The sequence below is a fragment of the Vigna umbellata genome, chromosome 9 (genome assembly GCF_029865625.1).
Source record: "Vigna umbellata cultivar VRB3 chromosome 9, Vumbellata_1.0, whole genome shotgun sequence".
Taxonomy (NCBI): Eukaryota; Viridiplantae; Streptophyta; class Magnoliopsida; order Fabales; family Fabaceae; genus Vigna; species Vigna umbellata.
In genome coordinates this window covers 33,606,114-33,630,065 of record NC_142173.1, presented here as the reverse complement: position 1 = coordinate 33,630,065, position 23,952 = coordinate 33,606,114, and the positions used below count along the sequence as shown (strand labels likewise).

General features: G+C 34.6%; 2 protein-coding genes and 1 non-coding gene across 4 annotated transcripts; 1 reads left to right on the top strand and 2 right to left on the bottom strand.

Moving 5' to 3' along the window:
* Nucleotides 1-2,528: 2,528 nt before the first annotated feature.
* Nucleotides 2,529-6,345, top strand: LOC124844261 (sucrose-phosphatase 1-like). Of its 2 annotated transcripts, none has more exons than XM_088098878.1 (9): nt 2,529-2,599; nt 3,231-3,312; nt 3,506-3,805; nt 3,939-4,040; nt 4,196-4,390; nt 4,489-4,770; nt 5,559-5,745; nt 5,929-5,975; nt 6,059-6,345. In XM_088098878.1, exons 1-9 carry the CDS (start codon nt 2,532-2,534, stop codon nt 6,134-6,136), a joined length of 1,341 nt encoding a protein of 446 aa, XP_087955004.1. In that variant the 5' UTR covers nt 2,529-2,531; the 3' UTR covers nt 6,137-6,345. The 2 variants fall into 2 exon arrangements, with proteins under 2 accessions (XP_087955004.1, XP_087955005.1); XM_088098879.1 differs by lacking the exon at nt 2,529-2,599 and adding an exon at nt 2,669-2,811.
* Nucleotides 6,346-9,104: 2,759 nt separating this feature from the next.
* Nucleotides 9,105-14,381, bottom strand: LOC148193314 (uncharacterized). The gene is made up of 5 exons (XM_088099399.1): nt 14,195-14,381; nt 10,216-10,334; nt 9,855-10,078; nt 9,520-9,765; nt 9,105-9,450 (listed from the first exon to the last, which is right to left on the bottom strand). Exons 1-5 carry the CDS (start codon nt 14,379-14,381, stop codon nt 9,105-9,107), a joined length of 1,122 nt encoding a protein of 373 aa, XP_087955525.1.
* On the bottom strand, nt 10,955-11,026 carry TRNAC-GCA (transfer RNA cysteine (anticodon GCA)). Its single transcript has one exon. It is a non-coding gene; the product is annotated as a tRNA-Cys (tRNA).
* Nucleotides 14,382-23,952: the final 9,571 nt, after the last annotated feature.

Here is a 23,952-nt window from a genome sequence, read left to right as displayed (position 1 = left end):
ATATCTACTGTGAACAGTGAACAGTTTATAGCTTATATATATATATATATAACCTTTAAAAAATATATAATATGTAAAAATATTTTAAAATTGATTGGTAACATATTCCCCAGGAATATGCTCTATTGCCAAATTCCACCGAATGTGCCATTACTCATCAAAGCTACGTACACCTTCTTTAACCGAAATACGAAAAGGAAAATGAAAAAAGAGACTTAAAAATTGTACCTATAAAAGATTGCCACACTCCAATTCGTGATAATTGATGGAATCCAAACCTAAATTGAACGGTGGCCCTTTCTTTCATTATCTCCTGCCTACTAATTTGTGTGAAGGAAGTTCTTTTTGGTAGACATCCATCTATAACGTTTTTGTTTGCATTCTATAATTTCTAATTTTCAACCTAAATTTCTTTCATATACCTTGTTTCTTTTGAATTTAAGAGTTTTATTCTTGAAAAATCAATCCAAAATTAAAAAAAAATGATGTAATTAAATTGGTTGAGAATATAAGATTGATATCATATATCTTATATTAATAAATTATATTTTAAATTTATACTCATTTTTATATAAAATTATTATTTTGTTCAACATTACTTAATAAAAATATTAATAAATTGAAAGTTTCATATTAAATAAAATTAAAAAAGTTGAGTAATAAATAAGAAAAATAAAATCCATAAGCTTAAAGTTTTATGTTTGATATGATATCATATTTGTACTATATGGTCCGGACAGTCATAATGATTACGGGTGATTAATTTGATTGGACAACCATGGAATTATCTTTCACTTTGACTGGACGATCAAGGGCGAACGACCGTAAAAATTATGTAATCATTTAGGCAAAGATTAAGATAAACAACGATTAAAGTCATTGGACCAAAATTGGGCCATGATAATGATTAACATCTCACTATAAATACATGTCAAAGTAAGAGGTAGGTGGTTCGCATTTACTATGCATTTAGTACTGTTACATTGAATTGCCGAACGATACACATACTGACTTTAGCATCAGAGGTACACCTCCGAATAGAAGAACGAGACATGAATTCTGGGAACGAAACCAGACAGTGAAAGACAACAAATTGTAAAAGTGTTTGGTGATTTGACTTCACAACCAAACAATATTTCTTTTATATATATATATAACCCATATTTTTAAGGTGATTAATTTGTTCACTTTATCTCAAGAAATATTTAACACTAATATAAAAGGTTGTTAATCTATCTAATGTATTCTATTAAAATATTTCAACAAGTAATATCTAATATCTGAACTAATAATTTATTTTGGTATCGACTTATACAAAAACAAGTATATAATAGTAAGATTCAACTGCAGTAAGATTTTGTTATGTTATAAATCCATGTAAGAGTTGAGTAAACATATCAGTTCATAAAACATTAGTGTAGTTTGTTATTGCATCGATAATTTTTTTTAAAATATATTTGATTTTTGATTGATATCTTATATTATTTTACTTAAAGTGATTTACTACTAAGGACAAAATTTTCTTGTGAAACTCCTCCACTATTGTCGCAACACCAGATTTAGTATATAAACCGTGATGATTGATGAACTATGTGATAACCATCCATGAGATAACTTCCACTTCAACTTATTACAACTCAAACATTTTACATTTTACAATATATCTTATGTACATAAGAAGTATGTACATTTCGAAAGATTCTGTGTAGTCTAATTCTTCATATTGAATATGTTTTATATTGTCACTGAAATTTTATATTCACATTACTATCTTGTCTTCATCTTATATCTCAAAATTTCTTATTCATAATTAAACATAAATGACAATTTTTGAAATTTTAAAATTGAAACTTAAAATATATTTTAAAACTAGACTATGATATTATTAAAAAATAAATATTAAAATTAATTTAATTTTACTATTTTGATTATGAAGTTAACTATATAAATCTTTCAAGTTCTTTACATTCAAATATGCATTTTTCACTTAATTGGGATCATAATAAGAAATTATCTTTACTACCTCAAATTTATATTTATAAATTTTAAAATAAGTTTCAAATTAACATCAATCTAATTACCACTCAATAGATAATAATAATGTTTTAGCTTATGTTAATCATCATCATCTTAATTATTGTTTAAAAATAATTATTCAATCCGAATTGTCCAACCGATCACTCTTTAGATAATTTATTACATAATCACAAAAGTGTGTAGATTATAAGTCTTATCCTATACCAAACAACCATACAATACATTTACCAAATTAATTTAAAAGATAATATTTATACTTATTTATACACAAACAAATCACTAATTCCTCTAATTCATATAAGATGAAAAAATATATAATAAAATTGAAACTTATATCTTATCCCATGATTCTAACAATCATTACATATTTTAATACAGTCATATTAAAAGAGCATTTAAAAAATAGGTCCGATAATTTAAGAGTGCAATCTATTTTACACTAAAAGAATCCCAATAAAACTCTAGTTTTGTTTCTATCTTTTAAAAAGGTGGCAATGGATACCCAGTGTGTGACGCGTGCGTGCGTGAGTGAGAGTTCAGAATCACAGGTGCAGAGCAAGAGGTAATCGGTTTGGATCCATTTTTTCTCTTGCATTCTCTGCAATGTCTTCTTCCGTCTTTACATTATATTTTATTCATAATTATAATATTTATTATTATAAATATTATCTCTATATAATTACTCACAATCGCTGCTCATTCTCTCAAAGCTCTTCTCATCACTCTCACCTTCTTCCTTCTCGTCTCAATTTCCATATCTCCTTTCTCCAATTGGTACTCTTTTTATGCTTATTTTATTTGCTCTATTTCAGATGTTAGATGCTTGTGAGTACGATGCATGTAATGTAATGAGAAATTTCTGTTTTGTTTAAATCATTTGAAAATTTGTTAGTAGAATTGGTTTTTGATTCTTACCTGGTTGATGATTTTGGTTTTTGATTCGGACGAATTTGGAAAAATCGGTGACTGGAAAATAAACTGTTTGATACGTTAATAGATAGATAGTTCTCCCTTTCGTGATCATCAGAATTTGTGTTGAGTTGCGGGAGCTCATACACACGGATACATAAATAGTTACTTGTTGCTTTATCATTTTGGTTATTTGTTAATTTACTTTCAGAAATTAATGTTCTGCATAATTTCTTTTTGTATGGTAATCTTTTTCCCATTTCTCTTTGAATCCCTGCTTGCAGGATTGAATTGGTGATGGACATCATGGATCGACTAAATTCTTCTCCGCGGTTGATGCTTGTTTCGGATCTCGATCACACGATGGTATTATTCAGGAATTTAAACTGCGGTCATGGTTTCGTTGTATTTCTTGATATTATGATGCAGCTGCAATTGCAGTCTCAGACACCCTAAAAATCTTGACATTCCACCTGAATTGCAGGCGTTGTTATTTAAAACCTAGTTATTAGTGTTGTTGATGGTCGTGATTTGAATGGTTGATGTGTTTTGGTTGCAGGTTGATCATCATGACCCGGAGAATAGTTCACTTTTAAGGTTCAATGCGCTTTGGGAAGCTTATTATCGCCAAGATTCTCTGCTGGTGTTTTCAACTGGGAGGTCGCCTACACTCTACAAACAACTGAGGAAAGAGAAGCCTATGATAACTCCTGATATAGCTATTATGTCTGTGGGGACTGAGATTACTTATGGGAGATCAATGGTGCCTGATGATGGATGGGTTCAGTTTTTGAACCAGAAATGGGATAAGAACATAGTCATTGAGGAAACAAGCAAATTTCCTGAACTTAAGCCTCAGGTATGGTTTATAGGTGGTGATGGTGATGGGGATGATTTGTTTCTAGATTGTATTATTTGATTCGGGTATATAATTTGTCTTGTTTGATTCTGTGGCAATTCCTTAATGGTTTGCTTAATGACTGATGGTGCAGGCAGAAACAGAACAACGGCCGCACAAGGTCAGCTTTTATGTTCAGAAAGACAAGGCTAAGAGTGTAACACAGGCTCTTTCTAAGGTTTTGGAAGAGCGTGGGGTAAGCTATAATACGTTTATATTCATTGCTTTCTTTTCATGTAAAGTTTCAACATGTTTAGTTTAGTTTGAGTGTGTAAATTGGATTTTTTGACACCTTACTTTTCTTGTTTGATATTGTATATAGTTCCATAACATAGCCTAATTTTTGGCCAGTTGAATGTTAAAATAATATACAGTGGAGGTATTGATTTGGATGTATTACCAAATGGTGCTGGCAAAGGTCAAGCTCTTGCCTATCTGCTCAAAAAGTTTGAGACCGAGGGAAAACCACCACTTAACACTCTTGCTTGTGGTGATTCTGGAAATGATGCCGAGCTGTTCAGCATTCCGGGAGTGTATGGAGTCATGGTTGGTGTGGTTTAGCATGTGTTTATTGCATATTTTGCCTTGGTGGTAAAATATTGAGATTGACTTGCGTATTGCATTTGTTTCTGTTCGTTGTGTAGGTAAGCAATGCCCAAGAGGAGTTGTTGCAGTGGCATTCAGAAAATGCAAAAGATAACCCCAAGATTCTCCATGCCTCAGAGCGTTGTGCATCTGGCATAATAGAAGCCATTGGTCATTTTAAGTTAGGCCAAAACCTGTCCCCAAGAGATGTTTCAGACAGTAGACAAGAAAATTTATCTCCATATCTTGAAATAGTGAATTTTGCTTTGTTACTTGAAAAGTGGAGGCGTGCAGAAGTTGAGAATTCCGAGCTGTTTATTGCTGGTATAAAGGCAACAGTTGTATGTCTGATATCCTTTATCTTTACAAATTACCTATTGTGTGTTCTATTTGTGTATGCAGACTACCGAGCATGTGAAAAACTATCCAAATTAACTCCATTTTACCAAATCATTTTCTTTTCAAATGAAGTGTATACCCTTTTCTCTGCATTATTTCTATATTCCTATTTCATGGACTAACAAGTTCTGCGATTTACCAACGGAAAACTAAATAGTGAAGTAGAATTTTTTTTAATCCATAATAGCATATCTAGGGAGCAACCACTCAAGTTTTCCAATGTTTTTACATGTTCTAAGCTTTTCGGTACGGTGTTCGCTTTGTTTTGGTATGATTTTCTATTTCCCTTTTTCTGAGTGCATGTTGTGTATGAAGAAGAATGTATTTTGACACATATTTCTTTCTTGAACATCTTCCTTCAATAGTAAGGTATTTCCTATAAAAACATTGAGTATAATATCCCATATGACCATACTACATCTTCTAATGTATTCCAAATTCTGACTAAACTGTTTAACCATGTCAACCACTTGAATAAGACATTTCCATGGTTGATTTCCAAGAAAGTCTATCTTAAGTCATTGCAAAAGCTTCATTCTCTCTCGTACTCTCTCTTACTCACTCTACCTTCACACCATAACTAGTTGGATTTCCCCTTTTGCATTTTCTTGATCTGAGAGCTCTATTTTTCCACTGATGCACTTGGACCTGACTTTTTTGACTGTCAAGTCTTTACGTAAATGTTTATTTCTAAAGAAGTATGTAAATTATTCCTTTTTTCAATATGCAGTTCCCATCTGCTATTATCATCCATCCTTCTGGTTCGGCCCATAATGCCCGGGAGTATTTAAATACGTTCCGGAAGGTGTATGGTGACAAAAAGGGTAAACAGTACAGGATTTGGGTGGATGATGTAGTGGCTACACAGTTAGCTCCAGGTATATGGCTAGTGAAGTTTGACAAGTGGGAGTTATGTGGTATGTATCAGTTTTGTTGTTTATGCTCTTCCCACCCCTTTGTCTCTCTGAAAACAAGCAATTGTTTATTCTTGTTTTTTTATCCATCTTCTGGAAATTTGTGGTAGTACATCTGCACTGTTGGAAAATTTTGCATTGCATATTTTGGCCTTTTAACTTACTGCTAACTTGCCAACTTTGCAGGTGAAGAGCGGAAGGCTTGTGCCTCCACCTCAATAATGAGCAGTAGGGTATGTTTTAATGCATCAACTATTATATTCTTCATGTGATGTCTTTCATCCATTTTCTTAGAAGAATGAAATTTGAGTTTCAGGATTCGGATTGGTTCAATTTGGTGCACGTGCACCAGACCTGGTTGGAAGACTCAGCCAAAGGTGAATGGTTTCTTTAGATTGTTCCTATATGGCTTATCTAAGCTCCCTCCTGGTTGTGATACCTTCTGCAATAAATGTAATTTGATCAATCCAAGGACAAACTAATTTTTACTTATATTTCTAAAGACCTTTCATCATGTGAAGATGTCTTATTTCACATGTATTTGAAATTAGCTGTATATTTTTCTGGTGCTTGCATAACTCTGATGAGAGTCAAATTTTAACATCCCGGATTGACTATAGATAATTTCATCCTTTCTACGGAATGGGATTCATCATTTGCATCAAATTTTAACGTCCCGGATTGTAAAATTTTAAATTCTAACCATTGTTAAACATTTTTGTGATTATTGTAATGAGAAACTTTCGTTCATCTATACTCATTGGTATTAGTTTGTAATTATTAAAGTACATATTACATACTTTATAATGTATTTTTTAATATCAAATAAACTTTTCTGATTTTATAAGTTGAGTTTACAAAACTGTTACAAATTTATATAAGCTATTAAGTTTTGATAATTTTAATTACACAACTTTTTTTTAACTTTTGATGGATATGACACCTAAAATATGAATATCACAAAAATAAAATTATCCAATTTGGAAGGGATTGAACACTTCTATAATGTTAGTGTGTTATGCAAATTATTCAAATGCAATTACTATATATTTAAAAACCATAAAATGGACGATGTCAACTAAGTTTGAAAAGGTAATAAAGCAAAAACTATCAAAATAACAGAAAATAATCTATTTGGAATAAGAGCACTAAATGAAATAGAAGAGAAAACACACTCATGAAATTGAATAAAACGAAAAAAAAGTAAAGGAGAGGATGCATCAATGGTGCAAACAAAATGAGAAAGTGATGATGTTAATGCAATGGATAGGAACAAAAGAGCAAGACGACACAAGCAAGGGAGTAGAGAAAAAAAAGAGTGAAATTATTTTAGAACTTTTGTCATTATAGGATATATACAATGAGAATTCTGAAGTAATCTTTATTGTAATGTTGGACTTAACAACAAAAATATCATTGAAGAGTGTTGAGAACTTTTTTACTAAGATAGACAGAGATATTAACCATCTTTTGAAGTATGAGTTGTATGTATACAAAATTTGATACCATTTTCAATATAAAACTTTAAAATGTTATGTTTATGGATCTTGTTTTTTCTTGCATACCAATTAATTATCTCATTTCTATAAAACTTTTCATTCATTTTTATATTTAATGAAGAGTTTTCAATGCCACTTATAATTGTTGTGATATAGTATGGTTAAATAATAAATTTTCACTATTGAGGATAATAAATAAAAGTAGAAGAATTATATAAGAAAGGAAAAGAATTGTGAGCTTCAAAGTCTAATTCTAAAAATATGAGGAAGAAAATCCCTTAGGTATATTTATTATATAAAGTAGGCTTAATACCTCTTTTTGTCCCTCTTTATAAGGGAAATGTTCAATTTCGTCCTACCTTTTTTAAAAATTTCAATGTGGTCCCAAGTTATGAAAAAAGTGTCCAATTAAATCATTTTTGGTCACGGCGTTAAATATTTAACGATCCAGCTGACAGCGTGGACTGATGTGTGCAATGTGGCTGTTAACCTTCATAACGTGGTAGTGACAATATTTTTCATTAACTGAGAACGTGGCAGTGGGTAGTGATTTTCATTAAATAAAGTGTTAGGGTTTGGTTTCCTCCGAATTAGTCTTTGAGGATTGGGAAGTGTTTGGGGAGACATAGGAATGGGTTCCCAAGGGTGTTCTTCGTTTTCGAAAAGTTGGGCCAAAGGATCTTCTCGTTCGTCCCATGGTGGTGCTTGTAGGGGAGGTGGGTTAATCCCTACTTGTTACTGTGGTGATATTGCAGTAATCAAAGTGGCCAGAACTACGAAGAATGCTGGGAGAAATTTTTGCGGTTGTCCTCATTACAAGGTTTGAAGTATACCCTTCTCAGTTAATGTTTTCTTGAATTGATTTGATGCATTTGTTCATAGATTCCCTAACATGGTGATCAACAATGTGGATCTTCAATTGGGAGCTGCTGTAACTTTTTCAAGTGGTGTTGTGAAGACAACGTGGATGAAAAAGATTGCACAATTATGAAGAGAATAAGTGAGCTGGAAAATGCAGTGAAGGATTTGCAGAAAATGTAGAAAAGGATGAAGTTGTTAGTTGTAGCTTTGTGTGTGTATTGTGGTTGACCTTGTAATTTTCAAGTTGTGTTTAGGTTGATTTAGTTAGATCGTGAATTTGGGTGTTTGTTATAAGTTGGCTTAATACCTGCTATGTATTTGGATGCTTGAAAAAAGTACGTTGACAATGCGAATGTGTTTTGGTTGATGTAACATTATTTATGCAATGCAATGTACAAAATGTTGGAATCAGTCCCCCGTTTGGTTTAAAAATTCAATAGATGAAGTTAAATTCAGTGGAGATTATTCGAATTAGTCCCCCATTTGGTTTTAAAATATTGAAATAGGTCAACCCAATAATGCATATGAATGAGGACTAATGGCACATATTACAAATCTAAGTACAAGCTTTGACCAAAACATGATGAAACCACTTTGATTCATTAAATAAAGGCAGTATAGGTTTGTCACTAAAGTACATGATAGTGAATACATATAACCTCCAATTCATCTAAAAATACAATACATGTCTGTGACCAAAATAAAGATAGTACAATACATAATAAACCAATTCATCTATTTATCTATGTTTTCTTCTGATTATGAATTTTGTTGGACGAGATGATTGGGAACTTGGAGGTGGCTGGGTTGGTTGTGTTGTTTCTGGTGACTGGGTTGTTTGTGTTGGCTAGGTTGCTTTTGGTGGCTAGGTTGCTTCTGGTGGCTGGGTTGCTTCTGCTGGTTGGGGCCATAAAGGGCAATTATTCCTGTTGTGCTTTGTCTGACGGCAAATGCTACAGTTTTTCCTATGCCCTCCAACACGCATTTGAGTGTCGTCCTTAGTTAACTCCCATGCCTCCAACTTCTATTTTTCTTTGGCCTCCTAGGCAACTTCCTTATCAGTGGTGGTAGTACATCATTGAAATTTGTGGATTGCCATAGTTGGGGACCATTGAGTGGAAAAATTATGGACGCATACACCTCTTCATATGTGGATCTTCTGAAGCAAGTGGGTATAAAATTGTCTTGATGAACATTACAATAGTTCATTGCTGCAATTGCATGACAACATGGGATGCCACTGATCATCCACTTTCTGCAGCTACACTCTTTAGTGTCCAGATCCACTGTGAATTTGTTCCCAACAGATGAAGTGTGCCTAACCTCAAAAATCTTTCGTGCAGCCCAGCTGAAAGAAATAAAGCACATCCATGCACGTAAATAACAAAATGTATATAAATTGTGGTGATAACATTACCTTGGCAGCCAAAATCTTGACAAATTACATTCTTTCTGAAGCCTCTTCTTTATCTTTGGGCATATTGTGAAGTCCATAGATGCCACCTTGCTTCTGTTGGTGGCCCACCTTTTCATGAGATACACTCTGATATCTTCCATCATTGTGATAATTGGTTTTCCTCTTGCATGAATGAGGACACTATTGAAAGCTTCAGTGATGTTGTTATCAAGGGTATCACACATTGGTTGAGCTGTGAAGCGAGACCTTGACCAAAACATGTTGCACAAAAGAATTCTCAAATGGGTTACAATGCATTTGTGACACTAAAGTGTATATAATGGCTAATGGGTTACCTTGGGGGAATGACTATGAGGTATTTATATGCTTCAACATTGACTTCTTTAATTTTTAGCATTTCTCTCTCCCAAGCCTGGGGATATGTGGTGGTTGCAACACTCCACATCAGATTTTTTAATACCTGCCCACCAAACCTTTTCCTAAAGTTTGCATAGAGGTGCCTTAAATAGTATCTTTGTTCTGCCCGAGGCAAAAGCTCCTGGATAGCTAAGACTAACCCCTGCACAATTAAATGTAGTAATAAAACCATATCCTATACAAAAGCATTAACTAAAAATGAAAATAAGCTACACATTATACCTTCTGCACATATAGAAAAACCTCAAACACTTCAAATTATCAAATGTAAACTCTAACCTGCTTTAATTTGCAGAATTGGATTTGCTCTGCAGATTTCACCTTCAAGATCACCCAATTTGGATTTGCAGGTCCTCTAAAATGCTTATCCCCAAATCGCAATTTCGAATACGCAAACCCTAACTAATAATTTTAATCACTGCCACTGCCACGTTCTCAGTTAATGAAAAACATTGTCACTGTCACGTTATGAAGGTTAACAGCCACATTGCACACATCAGTCCACGCTGTCAGCTGGATCGTTAAATATTTAATGTCGTGACAAAAAATGATTTAATTGGACACTTTTTCACAACTTGGGACCACATTGAACTTTTTAAAAAAGGTAGGACGAAATTGAACATTTCCCTTATAAAGAGAGACAAAAAAAGGTATTAAGCCTATAAAGTATATGAATGATAAAGCTTTCACTATAGATGGATTAAAACAGCTCTCAATAATGAGTTATCTCATGCAAAAATCACATAAAAAAATGTTGGATGCAACAAAATAAGACCCTCTTTAACAAAATAAATGGAATGAACAAAAATAGATTTTTGTTTCTTTCTTAACTCCTCTAAATGTTTTTAACACGCTATTTATTTTCCAAAAGATCTATTTTAAGATCAATGAAAGATTCTCAAAAGAATTATAAAGGATAAGAGTTAAGAAAATAAATACATATAATTAAAGACTAATTGTATGTAGACAGTTGGGAAAATGTCATAAAAGAGGAAGGGTTGTTAAAAATAAAAGGAAGAGGGCCCAACCGGGTTCGAACCGGTGACCTCTTAATCTGCAGTCAAATGCTCTACCACTGAGCTATGGACCCTGTTTGATGACAAGATGTTTATAATGCTATTAAACTAGTTATCTGTGGTTTGTCACCTTTCCACCCTCGACAGATGCGCATTAGAATTTTTTAAGTCTATGCTTTTTTATCAAATTTAGTTTTGATATATCAATTTCAGAATCAATGAATTAGTTCTTTATAATTGTGTGAACTATATTTGGTGATAAAATTTATTGTGATAATATTGGAAAAAAAATAACTTAAAATGTTTTTATTTAAAGACTTACTCTTCTGTTTGGAACGAAAACTAAAAAGCAGTTTTGTCCAAAAATAAGAAATAAAATCAAAAATTTCTCTAAATTTAATTATCCGTATTTTTTTTTCTAAACAGTACATAACCTTGGTTTTTCATACAGTTCCCTAAATGTATTAGTTTATTTTTCATCGTGTAGTTTACGGAGTGAATTTATCTATATCATCAACTTTAATTGTGAAAAAAGAGAGTACGTTTTGTATGTGGTTATTTGCATATAATATTGATTTATAATAAATGAAGAAATAAAAATAATTAAAAATTTCTTAGATAATATAAAGGTTTAATACATCATTTATTCTTTGGTTCAAAGTGATTCTACTTTTTAGAAAAGTTCAGTAAGACCTCATATTTTGTTAAAAAATGTTCAATCTCGTCCTTTTCGCTCACGCTGTTAAAAACATAATGGTGCAAATGTCATCCTGGTTACCTGAGTGAGTTATGCAATTTGATGAATACGTAGTTGAAAGAATTAAATGCATGGAGAAACATATACGGATGTTTGAAGAATTAGATGCAGAGAAAGAGAAATGTAAATGACTTTTAATGGTTAAAGAAAGAGATATTGATGTATTAGAGAGAGAATATTTCTCTGGACACTACCTATCAATGCACTAGTTTTATACACTCACATCGAGATTCCATCCTATTTTAACAACAAAACCGTGACCATTAGATAACCTCTACATCTCTCATCAATCTTTATATCTTCAAAGAAAACTCCTTTAGCTTCCCTAGACCTATTTTATAGACCCAAAATTTAAAATTTGCACAACAAAAACCTTAGCCTATAACCCTTCACCTTTCTTATAATCCAACAATCATCATCATGCATCTGTTTCACAATATTGTGAGCAACCACTTGTATATTAGCATCATGCATCATCTAAACATCAATCAATATAATCACCATCATGAAGCAACACTCATCACAAACATCATCATCATCAAACCATTGCATCAAAGATAAAGTTTAAGCCAAGTACATCACATCCTATACTAATAACAGAAGCAAAATTACAAAGACAAAAGGAATAAGGTTAGAAAGCTGGGTTGCCTCCCAGTAAGCGTTTGTTTAACGTCACGAGCCTGACTCAATAACTCTTCCAATACTCATCAATAAGTTTCTGGTAGCATAATATCCTTTAGTAGATACTAAATCACCTAGCATCCATCAGTAGATGTTGTGCCACAGTAGGCTCATAACCAAAACAAAATAAGAAAACAAAATTTTAAAATTACATCACCAAATAACAAAAATTTAAGTTTTCAAATCACTGGGCTGTCTCCTAGCAAGCGCTTCTTTAATGTCACTAGCTTGACCCAATAAAGCTCAAGTAACTTCTTTCATGTTAGAGTTCTTCTTTTTCCTCTCACACCAACTCATCAACATCTTCTTGGTCACCTTTTTAACTCTCCTTTGAGTACGGAGCTTCAATCTCTATGACTCGATTATCTTTAAGCTCTTTAATAACTTGATAACAGTTGAAAAACTGTTATTTTCATGCTTAAAATTGATACTAAAAGCAACCTTTAACACTTAGAAACTAGCTTGAAATCATGCTTTTGTTTATATTTTTGGAAATAAGAGAGCTGGACAGGTTTATGCTTGATTTCAGTGTTTTGTGCAAGTTTTAAGGTGAATTTGATGAAAGAAGTGAAGAAGGATAGAGATGGAATAAAAAAAGAACTCAAAAAATACTAAAGAGAAGCCGCTGAGCGGCACTCATGAACTCCCGTTGGCTCCATTGAGGGGTGAAAGTGCAGCTGAAGGGAAGTATCGAACACACGCACTTACTGCTGAGCGGTGGTATTTTGGGCTTAGGCCCACTTTTCTGTAATATTTTGAATAGTATATAAGCTTTAGGACTTCCTAGAGTTTGTATCTTTGGCAGAGTACGAAGCAAACACTCACCTTTTCACCCCTTGGGGGTAGAATTGGAGATGGTGACGACTCTCCTCTTCTCTTTCTAGGGTTTTTCTATCTCTTTCACTCTTTCATTATTGTTCATCGAGTTTCACCATGAATATGGTGAACTAAACTTTTCTTGTTGTTGGGGAATCAATGTAATCTTTTGAAGCTCTCATATATGCAATTTGTGTTTAAACATCTTATTTGAGATACATGCTTTCTTTCATTAATAGTTAGGGTTTTTCCTCTTTGCTCAAAGCATGCATTGTTTATCTCATTCGATGCATGATTATTGATTTTGTCGATATGGACACATACGGGGAAATCTAGATCCGGGGAAATTCTCCCAATAGCATATTGCCTATACATAGGGCTATGAGGTTTGGTTGCCTTTAAGCTTCTGTGCTTCAAAATTAATTATTAGGGATGCTAGGAATTGTATGAACTCGTAATTAAGGATAGGCTTTCTTCGCAAGGTGATTTAGAGAGTGGCATTAACATTGATGAAAAGAATGATGAATTCCTAAAATATATGAGAGTGGATAAGATGAAATTGATTACCCCAACAACATACTCATCCATATAATTCATTCAGTGTTTGTGTTCTTCTTTCCCATTGATCATCACATGCATACATGTTTACTTTTTGTCTTCTGGATTTGAAACTTACAACAATTTACACAAGTCTTAAATAATCAAGAAATCGTATAACTAACTAGGCCGTGAGTCCTTTGGAAGAACGATACTTGGTCTTACCGAGTTTATTACTTGATACGATTCGATCACACTTGCCGAGGGTTAAACAAGTTTTTGGCGCCATTTTTCGGTGTTCATAAATTTGTCATCACAACTCACACTTTGCCCTTGAATCTCACTGGTGCGCCAAGTTTGAGTTGTTCATCCACCAAGTCATGATGAACCATCTTTCTTTCGCCATCTTTTTCTTCTCCTTCCTTAACCTGTGACAAGAAACAATTTTTACCTTTGATAACTGGCTTGACAACTTTAAGGCTAGTCATTGTTGCATCTTCATCTGCAACTTTATGACTGGTCTTCCTCACTTGATTCTGCTGCTCAACATTGAAGACATTAAAGATCACCTCTTCTTCTTGGTCTTTAAGTGTTATCGTCCCATCATCCACATTGATTATTACCTTGGCCGTTTTCATGAATTGTCATCCAAGAATAATAGGGATCTTTAAAACTTCCTCCATCTCCATCACTACGAAATCAACCAAGAATCCAAGTTTGTCTATGCGAACCACAACATCTTCTACCACACCATAGGGCTTCTTAGTAGATCCATCCACCAGTTCCAAAGTAACCTTTGTAGGCTTCACATCAAGACCACCAGTCCTCTCAAGCACAGATAAGGGCATCAAATAAATGCTTGACCCTAAATCAATTAGAGCTTTCCCTATATTAATATTCCCAATGATGCAAGGAATAGTAAAATTTCCTGGATCTTTAACTTTTGGAGGAAGTGCCTTCTGCAAAATAACACTGCAATTGCCCTATACATTAATGGTTTCCTCATCTAGATATCTCTTCTTTTGAGGAATCTCTTCAAAAATTGTGCATACACAGGAACCTGTTGCAATGCCTCAGTCAAAGGAATTTTAATCTCTAATTTCTTCAAGATTTCTTTAAAACACCCTAATTGCTTTCTTTTTTCTCTTCTTCTACACTCCTTAGGGTAAGGAAGAATCTTTTCAATTTTTTTCTCAATTTTTTTCTCTCCCCTCTTCTTTTCTTTTTCTTTTCTCTCAACCTCACCTATTCTCTCTTCTTTTTCTCCTTCTAACTCAACTCTTTCTTTTCTCTCATCACTTATGCTCACAATAGCTTTACACTCTTCCTTAGGGTTAACCTTAGTATTAGCCTCAAATTTCTTCTCAACTTTATCCTCCAACTTCTTGGCCAGTTGGCCCACCTGCATCTCGAAATTCCTTATAGCAACTTCAGTGCTCTTATGGTTGGAGATAATCACCTGCATAAATGATAACAGTTGAAAAACTGTTATTTTCATGCTTAAAATTGATACTAAAAGCAATCTTTATACTTAGAAACTAGCTTGAAATCATGTTTTTATTCATATTTTCATAAATAAGAGAGTTGGACAGGTTTATGCTTGATTTCGGTGTTGTTGAGCAGGTTTTAAGGTGAATTTAGTGAAAGAAGTGAAGAAGGAGAGAGATGGAATCAGAAAAGATATCAAAAAGTGCAAAAGGAGAAGCCGAAGTTACCGCTCAGCGGCAGTTTACCGTTGAGCGGCACTCAGGAGCTTAACGACAACCAATATAATATTGGGAGTAATTCCCCGGATCTAGACTTCCCCGTACGTTCCCGTATCGACAAAATCAATAATCATGCATTGAATGAGTTAAACAAAGCAAGCCTTGAGCAAAGAGGAAAAACCCTAACTAATGATGAAAGAAAGCATAAGTCTTAGATTAAGATGCAAGCACAAATTCCATATATGAGAGCTACAAAAGATTACATTGATTCCCCAACAAACATACAAGGTTTAGTTCACCATATTCATGGTGAACCTAGATGAACAATAATGAAAGGATGAAGGATAAAACCCTAGAAAGGTGAAGAGGTAGCCTGAGCATCCAAGATCCTCCTTCAAAGGGGTGGAAGAGAGAGTGTTTGCTTCGTTTCTGCCAAAGATACAAACCCTAGGACGTCCTAAAGCTTATATACTATTCTAAAATTACAGAAAAAATAGGCCCAAGCCCATAAGTGTGCCGCTCAGCGGTAAAGTACCGCTCAGCGGTGAGTGCGTGAGTAGTTTCTTCCCCTCAGCGGCCATTTTGCCCCTCAGCGGTTCCAACGTGAACTCCTGAGTGCCGCTCAGCGGTAAACTGCCGCTGAGCGACAGTTACGGCTTCTCCTTTTGCACTTTTTGATATCTTTTCTGATTCCATCTCTCTCTTTCTTCACTTCTTTCACTAAATTCACCTTAAAACCTGCACAAAAACACTGGAATCAAGCATAAACCTGTCCAGCTCTCTTATTTATGAAAATATGAAAAAGCATGATTTCAAGCTAGTTTCTAAGTAAAGGTTGCTTTTAGTGTCAATTTTAAGCATGAAAATAACAGTTTTTCAACTGTTATCACAACCCCAAACTTAAACTTTGCTTGTCCTCAAGCAAACAAGATGTAACTCAATCTTCAACCAATTCATATGATGGTTCACTCATTCAAAAATCCTTTTTTCAAGATAAGTAAAAACTTCATCAAACTTATGACCAAGAGTTCAATCAAGATGTGCACATGCTTTAGTGTTCACAAAGTCATTTAATTCCAACAAATGCTATTTTTCATGAATGATCAATCAATTAAGCATGGATGTTCATGTGCTCATGGAATATTTCCTCACTAGGTAAAGTTTTCACTCACACACAAGTGTATAAGAGGTAATCACTCATTCACTCTACTATCACAATGTCACATGAATCAACTTTGCCTTTCATTTTACCACAATCAAAAACATTCACAAGCATGCATCATCACAAGGACTTTTCAATGGCTTATAATGTGGCTGGGCTAACAAGAAAATTGGTTTTTCTGGATCACAAAATCCTTGAGTTAAGAGAATCATAACAACACAATATTCTTATTCATTCCCAACTTGCCTTTGCATTTGCATTGAGCTTTGCTTCTTTTTCTTTTCTTTTTTTCTTTTCTTTGCATATTCTTACTTTTTAGCTCTTAGCTCAATGCTTTTCCTTTTCATGTTTTCCCAACAACCCCAAACTTGAACATTTAACAATACCACACAAGATCTTCTACTTAACTCAAGGTAAAGATTTTCAATCAAGGGTTTTCAGTGTATGTTCAAGGCTAAGGGTTCAAAGGATAGAACACAAAGTGTTCTCTTTTAGTGGGCTAACTTTATGAATTTGGCCAATAAAAAGGTTCCAACAAACGGCCTTGATCATATGATGCAAAACAAGCAATTGATTCAATCATAGAAAACCTGGGCAAATCATTCATGCTTTCAAAGTAATAGCATTTCAACAATAACAACTCTGGAGCTCAAAACCTCACATATAAGCTCATTCACATTTGACATACACATCCTGCTTAATTTCACAATCACAATCAATATCATGCATTTGTTCACAAAGCTTGTGAATCACCTGTATAAGCATTTTAATGTGCACATCATCTCAACATCAATCAATCATAAGCATCATCAGCATTACTTATCAACAATCACAGTTAATAGCAAACCATCACAAACCAGGTTTCAATAGAGTACATCAAACCCTAATCTAAAACAAAAATACTTACAATACTGGGTTGCCTCCCAGTAAGCGCTTGTTTAACGTCACGAGCCTGACCCAAACTTTCAAGGATCAACCAACAACATCATTGTGGAAAATTGTTGCACCTCTCCCCCTAGATAGGGTTTGAGACGTTGACCATTCACCACCCAACTTCTTGTGGATCAGCAGCAGCTGGATTAAATATTTCAATTGCTCCATGCGGATGCACTTCTTTTATCACAATGGTCCTGACCATTTTGACTTCAGCTTCCCAGGAAATATCTTCAATCTTGAATTGAACAATAGTACCTGTTGTCCTGGATTGAAAACTCTATTCACCAACTTCCTGTCATGATAAAATTTAATTTGTCTTTGTAAGCCTTGGATGAATCATATGCATGTAATCGCATTTCTTCAAGCTCCAAAATCTGCCGTCTGCGTGTGCATTGAGTTTCATAAGGATCAAAATTCAAGAATTTCAAAGCCCATAATGCTCTATGCTCCAATTCTACTGGCAAATGGCATGCTTTCCCATAGACTAATTGAAATGGTGATAATCCCATAGACGTCTTCATTGCTGTCCTATAAGCCCAAAGAGCATCATCCAATTTGAGAGACCAATCCTTTCTTGATGAAGTCACTGTTTTTTCCAGGATCCTTTTTATCTCCCTGTTAGACACCTCAGCTTGTCCATTGGTTTGTGGATGATAAGGTGCAGCTACCTTATGTTTTACTCCATAGTGTTTGAGTACTTTCTCTAGCTGATAATTGCAAAAATGAGATCCTCCATCACTGATCAACACTCTTGGAGTGCCAAAACGTGAGAATATCTGCCTCTTCAGGAATTTAATTACCGTGCTAGCATCATTTTTAGGACAAGCTAATGCTTCCACCCATTTACTCACATAATCCACTGCTACCAGAATATATTCATTGTTGAAAGATGGAGGGAAGGGTCCAACAAAGTCAATACCCCAACAATCAAAAACCTCAACCTCTAAAATACCTTGTAAAGGCATCTCATGACGTTTAGTGATTGTCCCTGCTCTTTGACATTTATCACAATTTCTAGCATGATTATGAGCATCTTTAAACAAAGTTGGCCAATAAAATCCTGATTGAAGGACTTTTGCTGCTGTTCTTTCTCCATTAAAATGTCCTCCATAAGGTGAATCATGACAATGCCAGAGAATTCCTTCTGCTTCTTCATTTGTAACACATCTCCTCAGAAGATTATCTGCTCCAATTTTGAACAAATAAGGATCATCCCAAACAAACTGCTTGGCATCATGCAAAAATTTCTTTCTTTGTTGCCAAGTTAAGTCTTCCGGCATGACCCTTGCAGCTTTGAAATTAGCCATATCAGCAAACCAGGGTCTCTGCTGAATATACATGAGTGATTCATCTGAAAAAGATTCCCAGATTTCAGACTCCTTGCTAGTGACCTCATTGTTGACTAACCGTGACAAATGATCAGCAATTAAGTTCTCACTTCCTTTCTTATCACGGATCTACATCAAATTCTTGCAATAGAACCCATCTAATCAGACGTGGCTTAGAATCTGGTTTTGTCAACAAATATTTGATAGCTGCATGATCTGTATAGACAGTCACCTTGGACCCAATAAGATAAGGTCTAAATTTCTCTAGAGCATACACAATAGCAAGAAATTCTTTCTCTGTGGTAGCATAATTCAATTGAGCATCATTCAGAACCTTGCTAGCATAATAAATTGGATGAAACTTTTGTTCTTTCCGCTGGCCAAGGACAACTCCTATTGCATAATCACTTGCATCACACATTAATTCAAATTTTGATTCCAATCTGGCGCTACAATTACTGGAGCTGACACTAACTTCTTCTTCAATGTGTCAAAAGCTTTCAACAGTCTTCATTCATCACAAAAGGAGCATCCTTCATCAAAAGATTACTCAATGGTTTAGCAATTTTTGAGAAATCTTTGATGAATCTTCTATAAAACCCAGCATGACCAAGAAAACTTCTAATCCCCTTTACATTTGTTGGTGGAGGTAGTTTCTCAATGACTTCTACTTTAGCTTTGTCTACCTCAATTCCTTTAGCAGAGATTTTATGCCCCAATACAATTCCTTCAGTTACCATGAAATGACATTTCTCCCAATTAAAACAAGATTTGTCTGAACACATCTTTTGAGGACAGTGTTCAAATTAGCCAAACATCTTTGGAAAGAATTTCCAAAAACTGAGAAATCATCCATGAATACTTCAATGCATTTTTCTAAGAGATCTGCAAAAATTGCCTGCATACACCTCTGAAACGTAGCTGGAGCATTACATAATCCAAAAGGCATCTTTCTATATGCAAAGATACCAAAAGGACAAGTAAAAGCCGTCTTCTCCTGGTCTTTTGGATCTACCACAATTTGATTGTATCCAGAATATCCATCTAGAAAACAATAGAAAGCCTGCCCTGATAACCTTTCTAACATCTGATCCATGAAAGGAAGAGGAAAATGATCTTTCCTAGTAGCTTTATTCAGCTTCCTGTAATCAATGCACATACGCCACCAGTAACTGTCCGAGTAGGAATAAGTTCATTCTTATCATTATAAATTACTGTCATCCCACCTTTCTTTGGAACCACCTGTACTGGACTCACCCATTCACTGTCAGAGATTGGATAGATGATACCAGCTTCTAGCAGTTTCAACACTTCTTTTCTGACCACCTCCTTCATAACAGGATTTAACCTTCTCTGTGGTTGAGCACTTGGTTTATAATCTTCTTCCATAAAAATCTTGTGCATGCAATAAGTTGGGCTAATACCTTTGAGATCTGATATTGACCACCCAATTGCTTCTTTGTTGGCTTTCAGAATTTCTATCAACTGCTCTTCTTCTTGTAGAGATAAAGAGTTATTGATGATGACTGGCTTTGTTCCATCTTCTTCTAGAAAAACATATTTCAGATGTGATGGCAATCTTTTTAATTCTGGTGTCTGTGCTTTGACTGCTTCTTCCTTATCAATTATTTCGAATATTGGATCTTCCTCGGACTCTTTTTCAATGTTTCCAAGTCCATCAGACATTCATCAATCAATTTCTCTTCTTCTTCATCTAAATCTTCACATGCATCAATGAGAGTTTTTTCCAATGGAGAAATATTTCGCACCATCCTTTCTTGCACCATACAAACTTCATCAAGTTCATCAAATTGAAAACATGCTTTGTCATCATTTGGATATGTCATGGCCTTGGATACGTCAAAAGTGACTTCTTCATCATCAACTCTCAATTTAAGCTTACCATTCTCTACATCAATCAAAACTCTAGCAGTCTTCATAAAAGGTCTCCCAAGAATAAGAGGAACATCACTATTCCTTCCATCTCCATCACAATAAAATCCACTGGGAATACAAATTTGTCAACCTTCACTAGAACATCTTCAACCACTCCATATGGATATTTAAGAGACCTGTCCGCCAATTGAAGAGCCATTCTGGTTGGTTTAATTTCCACCCCTGAATTGTTCTGCACATGGATAGCGGCATTAGATTAATGCTAGCTCCCAAATCAATCAATGCTCTTCCAACTTTCACATCTCCTATGGTGCATGGAATAGTGAAGCTTCCTGGATCTTTAAGTTTAGGAGGTAGTTTCTGTATGATTGCACTGCAGTTACCCTGTACATTGATAGTTTCCTTTCAATGTACTTGTGTTTCTTTGTGAGGAGTTCCTTCAAAAACTTTGCATATGCTGGCATCTGTTGCAATGCTTCAGAGAATGGTATAGTGATCTCCAACTTCTTAAACAACTCCATGAATCTTTCCAACTGCTTTTCTTTCTCCTTCCTTGAATAACTCTTTGGATAAGGAAGTGGCTTTTCATACTCTTTTTCTTTTGTCTCTCCTCTCTCTCTTCTCTCTCTTTTTTTCTCTCCTCTCCTCTTCTTCTTTTTCTTTTTCTCTCTCTCAACTCTTTCTTTCCACTCACATGTTTCTTTTTCACTCTCACTCTCATTTTCTTTCTCCTCTCTTTCTTTTTTCTCTCCTCTAACACTCTACCACTTCTAGTCACAACATTTTACACTCCTTTCTGAGATTATCATGTTTCATCTTGTCAACTATTCTCTCAACATAAACCTCCATATTTTTAAATGCAGCATCCACATTCTGACAATAAGACGCATTCGTCTTCAAGAATCTTTGGAAAGTCTCTTCAAGTTTTGTTGTTTTCTCAATGGAGTAGATTGCATTTGCCATTTTTGTTGTTGCACTTGAACCATTGAGACCTGTTGTATTTCCTGTGGTATTTGAGAAAGCTTCATAATTACTTCTTCAAGCTGTTGAGAGATAATTCTATTTTGAATAAGCAAAGCATCATTTGATTGTAACAACTCCTTCTGACTAAGATATCCTTTTCAATGTTGAGTTCGTTGTCACTAGTAGCCATATTTTCAATAATTTCAGTTGCTTCCTCTGGAGTTTTCCATTTAATGTTTCCTCCTGCTGAGGCATGAAGCATCATCTTAGTTTGTGAACCAAGACCTCCAAGGAAAGTTAGGACTACTTCTTCTTCTTTGAAACCATGCATGGGAGTTTTTTGTAACAGCTTTTATACTGTCCCATGCATGCCCCAGTGATTCTTCCATGCCCTGCTTAAATGAAGAAATCTCTTGCTTGCCTTTTGTACCTTAGATTGTGGGAAGTACTTGTTTAAAAATTTTGTGACCACTGCTTCCCACTCTGTGAAACTTTCTTCAGGGAAAGAATTCAACCAATGCTTAGCATTGCCTCCCAATGAGAAAGGAAACAAGCTAAGTTTGATAGCTTCGTTTGGCACCCCATTAATCTTTACTGTGTTGCAAATCTCATTGAAGGTAGTGAGGTGCTCATATGGGCTTTCATGAGATAACCCATTAAATTGGTTGCTTTTCACCAGTTGAATCAGTGTTGGTTTGACCTCCATATTAGCTGCATTGACTCTAGGTCTAGCTATACTGTTAAAGTGCTGAGGTCCAGCTATATTGGTGTAGTCAGCAAGAGTTCTTCTAACATTGTTGTTCTCCATATTTTCTGTGCTATGAACAGAACCTTGTGGTGATGATTGTAAGAGAGTTTCTGGAGAAGGGAAAAGTTCTCTAGATGTTCGGATTCTTCTCCTCCGTCTACTCTCGTCTAGACCTTCAAGAAGAGGTTCTGTTGTTTTCTTGCTCTTTGTTCTAATTGCTTCCTACATACACAAGAAAACAAAACCCTAAAAAATATTTGTTAGCACAAAAAGATATAGGAGAAGATAAAAGATTCAGAAGATAAAATAAAATAAAATAAAATAAAATAAAATAAAATAAAATAAAATAAAATCAAATCAAATCAAATAAAATCAAATCAAATAAGATAAAATAAAATAAAATAAAAACCGAAAAAATAAAAACAAAAAATAAAAACAGAAATTCAAAATTAAAGTCAAAGATAATCAATAATCACACAAATTAACCAGTTAAACCACGAGTCCCCGGCAACGGCGCCAAAAACTTGATGGACAAATTTATGATCACCAAAATATGATGTCACAAACTTGTTGAACAATCGGCAAGTATGACCGAATCGTTTCAAGTAATAAACTCGGTAAGACCAAGTATCGTTCTCCCAAAGGACTCACGGCCTAGTTTAGTTATGTGATTCTTTGATTAGCTAAGACTTAAGGACGAAATAATTGGATTGTATTATGCAAAAGACGAAAATAAACATGTATGCATGAGGTTTTGATCAATGGCAAAAGCAAAAGATAAGCACTTTCAATGAAATATATATATATATATGAATATGTTGTGGGGGTCAATTTCATCTTATCCACTCTCATATATTTTAGGAATTCAACATTCAAGTCATCATTGTTAATGCCACTCTCTAAATTACCTTGTCAAGAAGGCCTATCCCCAATTACGAGTTCATACAATTCCTAGCATTCCTAGTAATTAGTTCTTTTAGCACAGGAGCTTAACGACAACCAATATAATATTGGGAGTAATTCCCCGGATCTAGACTTTCCCGTACGTTCCCGTATCGACAAAATCAATAATCATGCATTGAATGAGTTAAACAAAGCAAGCCTTGAGCAAAGAGGAAAACCCTAACTAATGATGAAAGAAAGCATAAGTCTTAGATTAAGATGCAAGCACAAATTCCATATATGAGAGCTTCAAAAGATTACATTGATTCCCCAACAAACATACAAGGTTTAGTTCACCATATTCATGGTGAACCTAGATGAACAATAATGAAAGAATGAAGGATAAAACCCTAGAAAGGTGAAGAGGTAGCCTGAGCATCCAAGATCCTCCTTCAAAGGGGTGGAAGAGAGAGTGTTTGCTTCGTTTCTGCCAAAGATACAAACCCTAGGACTTCCTAAAGCTTATATACTATTCTAAAATTACAGAAAATCTAGGCCCAAGCCCATAAGTGTGCCGCTCAGCGGTAA